The following is a 12,497-nucleotide window of genomic DNA, read 5'->3' on the forward strand; positions in this document are numbered from 1 at the left end:
GTCTGACTCAGCAGGGCTCTTCTGGTGTTCTTAGGAAGGCCTCGGCCTCTCTGCCCTGTTGTTGGCCCTCCAAAGGAACTGGCTGGCCCCTGTGTGAGACAGGAGGCTGGACTGGATGGACCCCTGGTCTGACCCAGCAAGGTTCCTCTGATGTCCTTAGGAACGCCTCGGCCTCTCTGCCCTGTTGCTGGCCCTGCAGAGGAACTGGCTGGCCCCTCTGTGAGAGAGGAGGCTGGACTGGATGGACCCCTGGTCTGACCCAGCAGGGCTCTCCTGATGTCCTTAGGAAGGCCTCGGCCTCTCTGCCCTGTTGTTGGCCCTCCAGAGGAACTGGCTGGCCCCTGTGTGAGACAGGAGGCTGGACTGGATGGACCCCTGGTCTGACCCAGCAGGGCTCTTGTCATGCTCTTATCATATAAATGAATATATGTAGATTAAAAAAAAAAAGAGGGTCAAAGACCACTGATCGCTTGAAGTAGTTCCCTGCTCAGACTTCTGCGTCTGAAGAGGTGGGCTTAGTGGTACATTTTACTCTTTCACTAAACAAGGGTGGAAAACATATATACATTCCCTTCCAAGCCATCATCATCATTTCATAAATATTCTGCTTATGTCAAACACTTCTAAATTATATAGAATAAAGTTTTGATTCTTGTGGCTTTCTGATAAACATTGATGGTGTGACTAGTTTGTACTAAGGATTCCGCCTGTTTCATCAAAATGGCAGCTCTAATTAGGTTCCTTGAATTAGCTAATGGATTTTGAGAAAGATAGCTTACAAAGCTCTTACAGCTGTCCAAGATATTCCTGCCATGGCAGAAAGACAAAAGGCCCCTGGAAGCTACAGATTTTAAAGCTTTAGAAATGCAGCTGACAGTTAAAAAGATAAATTACATTTGTATTTTTTCCCGTAAAAGTCCTAATACTGGATTAATGTTATCCCAGTAGCCATCATCCATTAAGAGCCTTCCTTTATAATACGGGTGCTTTTTGACCATATATCTATCTGCTTTGCTCTGACATGCTAGGCAGCCTATAAATAACTTTTACAGAAGAAAGAAAAGCAAATTATTTCTTTAGAGCCACCAATGTGAGGAATTTAAAATGTAAGGGTGCCGCAGCTTGTGCTGTAGAGATTCCCCTCCGTATACATTCATGGATATTTCCATTTACGTATTTATGGGATGGAAGAGCGAGACACAACGGACGGCTGTACCTCTGCCAGTAGCATTGCGCTGGGGGCAGGAACAGGCAAAGGGAGGGGGGGTGCTGTTCAACAGTTCCAGCCAGAGTTTTGGGCGTGACCATGCAAGTTCATTCATGCATTTATTATACTTTATTTAAGCCCCATCTTTCTCCACAGTAGGGGGGGAATCCCAAAATAGCTTACAGGTATCGTTGCCAAGTTCCAGGTGGTGGCTGGAGACCTCCCACTATTGCAACTGATCACCAGGTGCCTGACCAATCAGTTCCCCCGGAGAAAGTTTGGAAGGTAGACTCTAATTATCTTGTATTTTATTTTAATATCCTGCCCTTCCCTGGTCAGGGTGGGTAACATCAAGTTTAAACATTCCGATAGATAGATAGATAGATAGATAGATAGATAGATAGATAGATAGATAGATAGATAGATAGATAGATAGATAGATAGATAGATAGATAGATAGATAGATAGATAGATAGATAGATAGATAGATAGATAGATAGATAGATAGATAGATAGGCAGGCAGGCAGGCAGGCAGGCAGGCAGGCAGGCAGGCAGGCAGGCAGGCAGGCAGGCAGGCAGGCAGGCAGGCAGGCAGGCAGGCAGGCAGGCAGGCAGACTAATTTTGCTTGAGCCCAGCTGATTGACTTTGGACAAGTCACAGTTCTCAGAGCTCTCAGCCCCATCTGCCTCCCAAGGCATCTGGTGTGGAGAGAAGAAGAGCAGGCAATTGTAAGTGGGGTACAAAAGAATAGCACTTCTTTACAATTAAAATTCTTGTTTATAATTTAAAATTATAAATAAATAAATCTAAATAAATCAATAAAATAAAATAGTACCTTTAAGACCAGCAAGGTTTAATTCAGGATATAAGCTTTTGTGTGTAAGTGTGGCCATGATAGTTTATAGCCTGAATAAAACTTCATTAGTCTTAAAAGTTCTCCTGGACTCAAACGCTGGTCTGCTGCTTCAGCCGAAATATGGTTGCCCTCCTTAATCTCTTATCCCCACAGCAAGGCCTGGTTCTAGGACTGAGACAATTTTGGTGTCCCTGGTGGATGACAGAGGGAGTGAGACTCTGGATTCTTCTGACTTCTCAGTGGCTTTCGGTGTCATCCATCATGGTATCCTTCTGGACCACCTTACAGGGTTGAGTCTGAACCATTGCCAAAAACCTCCATGAGATGGCCCTTGAAAATTGCTCAGAAATCTCAGCTAGCTTGTGGAATCTGCTCCCAGAAGTGGCAACTAGCCACCTGGCCTGAGTTTGGATAGATAGTCAGAAATAGAAGAGATCTAGAAAAGAAAATGCAGGATAAAATTCCTGCTCTGAGCGTCTCCAGACCTCAGACTGGCCTCTCCTTCTTGGTTCCAGAGGCTAAGGATGTTGTGGAGGCCAAGGATCACTATAATCACTACAAGAAGCTGCAGCAGGAGTTGGAATTCCTGGAGATACAGAAGATGAGCAGAAAAACCTGAATAAAGAGTTTTGCAAGCACAGGAGGAAGTCAAACAAATCCAGAGCATCCTTCTGGTCATCAACCAGTTCCTGGAGCAATGCCTGAGGCTAACAGCAGCATTATGATGCTCAGATCAGTAACGGGATGTGATGTATGCTGATATTGGTGGGATGGATATTCAGAAGCAGAAAATCAGCAAGGCTGTGGAACTATTCCTCACCCACTTTAAACTCTACAGACTGGCATTGATCCTTCAACAAATGTATTATATCACCCCCCTAGGTGCAGAAAGACCATGTTGGCCAAAGCAGTGGCCCACCACATGACAGCTGCCTTCATTCGGGTGGTGGAACCTCAGTTTGTAAAGAAGTAGCTGGGCGAAGAGCCATGGATGGAGTGGAATATCTCCTGCCTGGCCAAAGAGAACATCCCAGCCATTGTCCTCATCTACAAAGTTGTCACCATTGTCACCAAGCGCTTTTATGCACAGATGAGTGGGGACAGGGAGTTTTAACACACCTTGCTGGAGCTGCTCAACCAGGTGGATGGCTTTGACCAGAAAGTTAGTGGCCATAAACTGAGCCAACACACTTGACCCTGCTCAGCTCTGACCAGGCTGCCTGTACCATAAAATGGAGTTTCCTCTTCTGGATCAGTGCCAGAAATTATTGTTCTTTTCCACCATCACCAGAATGATTCATCTTTCTGAGAAGGTGGATCTAGAGAACTGTGTCACCCGGCCAAACAAGATCTCAGGTGCTGACCAACTCAAAATGTTAGGAGGCTGTACAGGAGAACCACTACATCGTCCTAACCAAGGACTTAAAGAAGGTCTACTAGACAGTTATCAAGAAAGATGAATAGGAACATGAGTTCTGCGAATAAAATTGTCTCAGTCCCTGGGCAGTGGAGGGGGATTATATTGTGTGTCTTTGGTTTTTCCAAGAAATGAGTGTAGTGTAAGAATAATTATCAAGGGGAGGGGGAGAAAATGGTTCAGAAACTTCTGTTGATACAGAACGTTGCAGCCAGGATGCTGGGTGGGTGGTAGGGACCATATCACTCCACTTGGCCCATCCACACCATTTCCCAGTTTGCTTCCAGACCCAATTTAAGGTGCTGGAACTTTAAATTCCTATATTGCTTGGGAGCAGCCTAACTGAAGGAACACATCCTCCTATATAAACCATTATCATCTCAGGCCTTGCTTGGGGTACCCCCACCCTCTGAGGTTATTCTGATGGCAATCCAAGACAACCTTCTCATCGGTGGCGCCAAAATTGAGAAACTCTGTCTACTCAAACTGGCAGCAGCTCCCCCGCGTCTCAGGCAGAGGTCTTTCCCGTCACCTGTGGCCCGGCCCTTTTACCTGGATATGCCAGGGATTGAATTTGGGACTTCCTGCATGCCAAAGACCGTTTATGCACTGGGAACTTCACTGCCCCAGCTCCCGTGCAGGAGCAAAAATAGGGGGTGGATGAGCTGCACCAGGCCAAATGCTCCCCCATGTGGGCACAGGAAGTGGTGGGGCAAACTGCCACGACTAAAACTCCAGGCTGCAGCCCAGCGTGAAACCTCCAGTGCATAAACGGTCAAACAGAGGCTCCTCCACTGAGCCACCGCCTCTGCCCAGTGCTGTGCTGCCATCCAGTTGCTCACCCCCAATTTGTACTGGGTTGCTTAGTGAGCCATGAAGCATCCACTTGGGTAGGTTTTAATAGTTCTTGGAGCTGTAGTTCGAAGGAAGATAAGGCCTTAAGAAGAGCCATGCTGTGTAAGACCGAAAGGCCTTCAAGTCCAAAAGGTTAACTCAGTGACCAACTAGCCGCCTCTAGGAAGTCCACAGACAGGATGGATACAACATAGAATAGCCAAATCTGGAAATATTGTGAAATTTGAGGATGGAGCCAAAGAGAGGGGGGGGGATCTCCAATGCAGCTGATCTCAGTCATCTGCAGATCAATTGTAATAGCAGGATATCTCCAGGTGCAGCCCAAATACAACAGCATCCTCCTCTCCTCTCTGTGCCCCAGCGACTACAAGTTGCCCCCCTCCCCACCTCCCAGGTGCCAGCTTGCCACCGTACAGGTCATGCCTCAGGCTGTCTTACGGGTTGTTAGGCTGCATTTTTTACAGTTTAAACCAGAAAAGTCTCAGATTTCTAGGCTAGCCATGCTGGCTGTGTAGAAGTAGGAGAAGCAATAAAGATTGAAATGCTAAATGTGATTACATGGTAATAAATTCTATTGACTTCTAAGAAAATTTAGTTAGGAACAAGGGTTAAGCCAGCCTCTCTCAACTTTTTTACTGTTGAGGAACCTCTGAAACATTCTTCGGGCTTTGAGAAATCCCAGAATTGGCGTGATCATGCAGAATATGGTTGGGAAGCAGAGCTGTGGACACGCCCACCCAGGGCCCCTCCCCTTCCCACCCCCTCCAGGCCCATCACTGGCCACTTGGGAAGGGGGGCCAAGATGACCATATGTGGTTATATCACCGTAAATGTTTTACAAATTTTTAAACTCTATTAAAAAATTAACTCCCATCCCTTTAGGAAACCCTCCCAGGGCCATCACGAAACCCTGATTGAGAAAGCCTTGCTTAAGCATTGCAGCAGCAGTTTCCTGCCATAATTTAGCATCCAGTGTTGAACTGTTACAGCTGTTCTAGACTGACCAGGAGGACTGAAAGCACGCACTCCATGCTGGTGCGATCTGTCCATGACCAAGTATTCCAGCTGCTTCCCCTCAATAAAGCCCCACCCCCTCAAAAAAACAAGTTTGTAAAATGAGAATTTGTGAAAGAAGAGAATTTTTTTTAAAAAGTATTGCCCTGTGTTGTATCCAAAGAAAACACTATGGAGAGAATGCCCTGCATTTGTTACATGACAGAAAAAAGACATAACTGATATTATTTTTCTGGGCTAAAACTGAAACTGGAAGATTGCCTCGAGGAACAAAACCCTGAAAGGGTCTCTTTTGTTCTTGGCTATTGTGAACAAGCTGTGGAGAGTTCAGTTGTTGGTGGGAGCCAAGCCCCCTAATCTTCAGGCGGGGGGGGGGGGGTGTAGTCTTTTAAAGATTCATTCATATTTCAGGACAACAGGAGAAAACATCTATGCCAGAAGCTCAGAAAGCACGATTAACCAGTCTGAACTTCACTCTTTGAAATTAATTGCAATTATTATCTTGTGACTGTTTTCCCATAAAGGGCACATTTTTGCTAAGAATGCCCCCCCCCCAAAAAAAACGGCACTTTCTTGCCCCCGTCAGCACAAACAACCTATTTACCAATAATCTACTTTCCCCCTTTTATGTTCTTGGTGTTCGGGGGGATCTAAACATTTGACCTAGCAAATATTGCCTTTGAGGTCTGGAGTTTGTTTTCTTCCTTCCTGTGGCCCCAGGGCTGTCCAGTTGGAAGAAGGGTTGCCACATTCACTGTGGAACAAAGTCCCCTATGTTTTCCAGTGCTTGAGAGAAGGAGAAATTTTTGCTAAAAATCATTTCTCTTATTTTAATTCCTAGTGATAGAACAGACATAGCTTTGAACATACAATAATTCTGTCAGATTTTCATTTATAAGAACTTCTAGAAAGGATATTTATCATGTCTCCTAAGAAACAAGGCATTCTTGTTTATTGAGCTCATTTGTACCCCACTTTTCTTCCCAGTTGGGTGCCCAAAGCCGCTTACTTCACTCTCCTCTCCTCCATTTTATCTTCACAATTGCCCTGGGAGGTGAGTTGGGCAGAGAGAAGATGACTAGCCCAAGGTCATGCAGCAAGCTGCCATGAGAGAGTGGGGATTTGAACCTGACCTTGATTGAGGTGCATCATGTTCTAGAGCAGGGGGAGTCAAACTGTGGCCCTCCAGATGTCCATGGACTACATTTCCCATGAGACCCTGCTGACGTTTGCTGGCAGGGGCTCATGGGAATTGTAGTCCATGGACAACTGGAGGGCCACAGTTTGACTCCCCCAGTTCTAGAGTTTTGCAAGGGATATGGGCGACAGCAGTGCAGTTTGGCACCTTCTCTAAATCATGTGACCTTTGACTGTAATTATTTTTCCGAATCTAGAAATCTTTTAAGTTTCCTTTTGCTCCAAAATGTAGAGTATATGGAGATATTCTCTCTTTTATTTGAAGACTATTAGAGAGGCAGGAGCTGGAGAGAGCAGCAGGACCTCACCAGAGGATGTGGTTGCCCACATTCCCCACCCCCACTAGAGGCAGGGAGGCAAGCAAGAGTGGTGCGTGTCTACAGTAGAGGTGGCCAGGCTGGGCCACCCTTTGCTGGTGGCGAGGTGATGGAGAAGGCAGATGGACTTGCCTGCCAACTGATGGCCATGAAGAGGTTGGCACAAGGTACAGGGCCTCACCGGAAGATGGGCCAGCCTTCCCGGCACAGTTTGTGGTTGGCTCACGGGGGGATAGGACACCAAGTAGAGGCCTCTGATTGGCCCTCGATGGGAGGTCCCTCACCCCTGAGGGCCAATCAGAGGGCCAACATATCATCAGAAGGACAGTCACAATTTTATGTGGAATGATAATAGTAGAACTATCACTCTTTCCATTGTGGAATTTTTTGGAGAACAGAGTTTGTGTCCGGCGGCACCTTTAAGGATAGCATAGTTTTATTCAAGGTCTTAATGTGTTTTATTATTTTATTGTTGCAAACCGCCATGAGCCCCCCAGGGAACGGCGGCATATAAATCCAAATATAAATAAAAGAAATGTTTTCATGTGCATGCACATTTCCGCAGACACAACGAAATCAGAATTTCCAGTCTATAAATAGAGGCAGAGGGTGAGCAGTAAGCCAGCATGCAGCACAATGAAGTTGCTTAACTGACTCAAGGACAGAGCAGGAATAACAAGCTCAGTTTATAAGGATACCATTTGTTTAGGTTAAATTCCAGAGACTGTTGTGTAGGACAGTGGTCCCCAACCCCCGGTCCAGGGACCGGGACCGGTCCGTCGATCAGACAGAACCGGGCCGCGGCTCCTTCTCGTCCTCCTCCCTGGCTGATGCCTCGTGGGCTGCCTTGCCACTCTGCCACCGGCTCACCTTTGGTGCTCTCCAGCAGCCACCATGGCTGGGTCTCCCCTTTGGCATGGCACTGCACAGCTGCTGCTGGCAGCACCCCCAGTGAGCGGCGGGAAGTCAGGGGCGCCGGCGGGAAAGCAAGTGGAGCAGGGGCTCAGGTGGCAGTGATGTCCCTTGGCAAAAGACTACCCCCCCCCCCGGGCCTCAGTAAAATTGTCAAGCGATGACTGGTCCCCGGTGATAAAAAGGTTGGGGACCACTGGTGTAGGAAATAAAGATGTCAAGATTGGAGGTTATTGGGCAGATTGTGATAGATTCCTGCAGCCAATCCAATATGGTCTGGTACTTTATATGTTCTTAATCTGCTCAAAACTAATAAATTAAGAAACGGTATGAGAGAGAAAGATGTTCATCATGTTGAGAAGATACATTATGAAGACTCAACAAAAATGACTTGAGCAGCAATGCATCCTTTATTTTCTGAAAGACCTTGCGGTGTTTGCAAGAACAGTGCCTGCTACTTCAAGAAGAAAACATTTACTTCTGCGTAGGGCTGTTCAGCAGCTAAAAGCACAGCCTAGTTATTTCTTAATTAATCCCGGGGGTCCAGGGGTTCTTAGCGGCTGGTGTTTTCCAGTCAGCTGCCTTCAGAGTCAAAGAGTCAGCCGTGATGTGGCAGGGTCACCAGCGCTCAGTTTACATCCAGACAAATGATGGTCTTGTGTTGCTTCAAGAATCTTTAACCTTTTAGATGGAAGTAATTGTAATGCTTTTATAGGAGTTTGCAAGGTGAAAAGGTCACAGCATTTGACTTAAGAAATTATATTTGTTTTTTTTATAAGGATTTTAAAACGGGTCATGTTATAGGCAGAGCTGATTTTTTTTCCTCTTCTTCTTTTGACTGTGCAAATTAGAGTGGGCTTCTACCGGCAGTGGCGTCTGCACAGTCATTTGTCCGTCTCCTGCAGCCCTCTGTCTTTGCATTCGCTCTGCATTCATGCATATCACGGAATCCAGGTTTACCCTTGTGTCGGCTCCCTCCATCAGGGACGGTGATATGGGGGGGATGGAATGTCACCTGCAATTGGAGCCTGCAAACTTGGGGGTTCCCGTTCTGTAAACTTCCTTGCTCTGATGCTTGTGGAGATAACGTTATCAAGCCCTTCCAACATTTGCAGTGATCCAGAGGTGCGTGTCTTCTGAGCGTTTCCCTTCCAGCACTTCCTCCCCTGGGCTCTTAGGCATTTGGCACCTGAACAGCGGAGAGGGAGACTGCCTTGGCAAACGTCCCCTTCCCTAGGTTGCTTTTTCAGCTGCTTTCCCAGGCTGCTTTGTCTAAGGGGCCCTTTGCCTGGATATGGTGCCACCAAATGGGATTCAGTAGCATCAGGACTGTTTCTTCTCCACAGGTAGATTGCTTCATAAGCATGTTTGCTTCAAGCATGCTTATGCCATACACTAGCTTGGGAAATGCCCAATAATGTTAACCTTCAAGAGGCAGAGTTTGGAGAGGGGAGGAAACTCCACGGGGATGTCGTCTGTCCCCAAATGCCATTTCCTCCAGGGGAACTGATCTCTGCAGTTTGGCAAATGCTTTTGGGATCTCCAGGCACCCTATTGTGCCCTGTTGCTCTCTGGGTGCAAGACCCAGCCCTTCAGCAAGCATCTCCGCCCCCCTCTAACTCTGCCATTCTCTTTCCCCCTTACTCCAGTTGCACGCTTGCAAATGAAATTCAAAATTCCGCAGTGGCTCAGAGCATGATTAGAATACAGAGTTTCTCTCCGGGGAATTCCATCCTGTGTGTGAGGGTTGTTGTTGTTTCTTTCTCTCTTTTTTTTTGGCCATTAGTTGATTTGAATCTTTTAAAGCATTTTGTATGTAGAACATGCATTTGGTGATTCATTGCAGGATATAAATAGTTGTGCTGTGTCCCCAGACATCTCTGCATATTCAGCTCCAAGGTGTTGTCAGAGTGGGGGTGGCCAAACTGCGGCTGTCCCGATGTCCATGGACTACAATTACCATGAGCCCCTGCTGCTGACATTGCAGTGTTGTTGTGGGGCTAAAATGGAAGGAAGGAGAACAAGGCAACAGTGTACTTTGGGGAGAAAGGCAGGGTATCAATCAGGGGTCCCCAACCTTCTGTGCCTCTGGGTATCTTTGGGATTCTGACAATGTGATAGGTGCAAAATAAAGATTAGCATGGGTATCTCTATCATGCATTGAGGATCTATTTGCTGGATAAGGGCGACAGTTATGGCACCAGGCTTCTGCTGGCATATTGAGACACTGGCCAAAGAGCTCTGTTTAAGTAAATATGCTACCTTAAACCCCCCCCCCCCTATTTTTTTAGGGCTGTATCGATTTTTCCTGTTACACGATGGAAAGTAGGGTTGTGTGCTTCAGCTGAGTTCAGACATCTCGGTGATCACCAAAGCCCAAAGAGGCGCGTAGGAGGCCAGCACCACAGCCCAGAGAGAAGGGGTGGCAGTGGCACCCCAGCCGGTGGTGCCCCTACTCTCCGCGCCACAACATTGGCTGCCTCGGGCTGTGGTGATCGCCGAGGCAGCCAAACCGAGCCAATTGATTGTGGCTGTGAATGTGTTAGGGGTGTGCGTGTGTGTGTGTGTTTTTTTTTTCCCATCTTGCACTTCATCTTGAGCGAATCTGTTATCTTCGGGAATTGTCAAACAGCCTTCTATTGTAATATCATTCATTTACTCAAGTAGAGATGTAAACACCGAAAGCTCATTTCCTGGTAAACTATCTTTTTTGTCTCTACTGCTGCCAAAAGATGAAAGCTTGAAATAATGTAGAGTTGTTTTTAGTGTGGATTTTTTAATCAGGTTTTTTTTAATTTTTTTTCTTTCTTCCTTGTATTGAGGCCACTAAGGAAGTCCAGTAAAACGTGAGATTTCATGGTGCTGAAATAAATTCTGGCATCTTAAGTATAGCCTTGGTAACACAGCCTTTGAAATTTCTTGGTCTTGACGACTTAAGTGAGTGATACTGTATATGAACAGAACTATTCAGCAGTGCCTCCTTTATGTGTTTTCTGTCTGAGCTAGACAAGCATGCTCCTGTCCGTAGATGTAAGATCTGTTTTTACTTTTACAGCATTGTAACTGGAGAAATCAGCATGACCCTTTAATCGCTGCATAATTATTTTATTGGGCTGTGAACAAAAATATTTTTCCCCTGCGGAATTGTTTACAGTGAAGACATCTTTTCTTTATGCCCCAGGAGACAGGATTATCCTGCCCTTATACTGTGTCCAAACTTGGAAACACAAAGATTCCATTAAAATTAAAAATAGTACATAAAACAATCAGGGTTTTATAACTGTGCAAAAAATGAGGATCTGATTCTCACACTTTGTGGGAACATCATGGCAGAGGAGGGGCCTTTGGGCAGCTGGGTTGCCAATCTCCATGCGCCAGCCTGGAGATCTTCAGGAATAGCATCTGATCTCCAGGCATCAGTTGCTCTGGAGAAAACAGTGGGATGAAAGAGGGTAAGGAACAAAGAAAGACAAGGAAAGAATAAAAGAAACATAACAGGGAGGGAGGGAGGGAAGGAAGGAAGGAAGAAGAAGAAGAAGAGTTGGTTCTTATATGCCGCTTTTCCCTACCCGAAGGTGGCTCAAAGCGGCTTACAGTCGCCTTCCCTTTCCTCTCCTCACAACAGACACCCTATGGGGTAGGTGAGGCTGAGAGAGCCCTGATATCACTGCCCGGTCAGAACAGTTTTATCAGTGCCGTGGCGAGCCCAAGGTCACCCAGCTGGTTGCATGTGGGGGAGTGCAGAATCGAACCCGGCATGCCAGATTAGAAGTCTGCACTCCTAACCACTACACCAAACTGGCTACACCAAACTGGAAGGGAGGGAAGGAAGGAAGGAAGGAAGGAAGGAAGGAAGGAAGGAAGGAAGGAAGGAAGGAAGGAAGGAAGGAAGGAAGGAAGGAAGGAAGGAAGTTTACTTTTCTTCCAAAGACAAGAGAAGAACTTGAGCCACCAGAACATAACAATGTCAACTTCAGCTATTGAGTCCCACCCCAAACAGCATCCCTGAAAGGTATTCCCTCCTTAGCAACCTCCAGTGGGTAAACAAAGATCATAGCTGGTAATCATCTATGGAGAACCAACTTGTTGTATCCAGTAGCACATCCTTGGCCTCCAGATGGCTCTTAGACTTCCTTAGCAGGTGGGACAGGACACGAGGCTTCTGTTTGGTTACTGTTGGATAGGTATTGCCCCTGATCAACCCTGGTCCAGGTCTGGCCTCCAGAGAACTTCGAGTCCTCATCACTGGATACACACAGCCTGGAAGCCCCCCTGAGAACAGCACCTTTCAAGCTGAAGGGGCACAACGCAGGGGGAATCTGAGGTCCCCACTGATGCTCCTCTTCCAAACCTTGTTTCACCTTTTTGGAGCCCTCGGAGGAACATGACATCCTCCAGGAGGTGCGAGGAGACACGAGGCAAAGAGCACAAAGCCTTACAAAACCATCTCTCATAGAATCATGGAGTTGGAAGGGACCTCCTGGGTCATCTAGTCCAATCCCCAGCACTATGCAGGACACTCCCAACCCTCTCGCTCCTCCACTGTCACCTGCCACCCCCTTGAACCTTCACAGAATCAGCCTCTCTGTCAGATGGATATCCAGCCTCTGCTTAAAAATCTCCAAAGATGGAGAACCCACCACCTCCCGAGGAAGCCTGTTCCACTGAAAAACCGCTCTAACTGTCAGGAACTTCCTCCAGATGTTTAGACAGAATTTCT

The 12,497-nt window shown here is 46.7% G+C and overlaps 1 protein-coding gene across 3 annotated transcripts in view; it reads left to right on the forward strand.

Annotated features, from left to right (window-relative positions):
• PARD3B (par-3 family cell polarity regulator beta) overlaps positions 1-12,497 on the forward strand; it is a 719,005-nt gene that overhangs the window by 600,559 nt on the left and 105,949 nt on the right. Inside the window, exon 21 of one of the 3 annotated variants that reach the window (XM_077319232.1) lies at positions 2,948-5,089. The exons of the other annotated variants lie outside the window; for them this stretch is intronic. Coding sequence (XP_077175347.1) covers positions 2,948-3,038 — 91 coding nt within the window. The 3' untranslated portion in view covers positions 3,039-5,089. Of the gene's footprint in view, positions 1-2,947; positions 5,090-12,497 lie in introns of those variants that run through there. 3 annotated transcript variants of the gene reach the window in all.

This window comes from Paroedura picta, chromosome 2 (assembly GCF_049243985.1).
Source record: "Paroedura picta isolate Pp20150507F chromosome 2, Ppicta_v3.0, whole genome shotgun sequence".
Lineage (NCBI taxonomy): Eukaryota > Metazoa > Chordata > Lepidosauria > Squamata > Gekkonidae > Paroedura > Paroedura picta.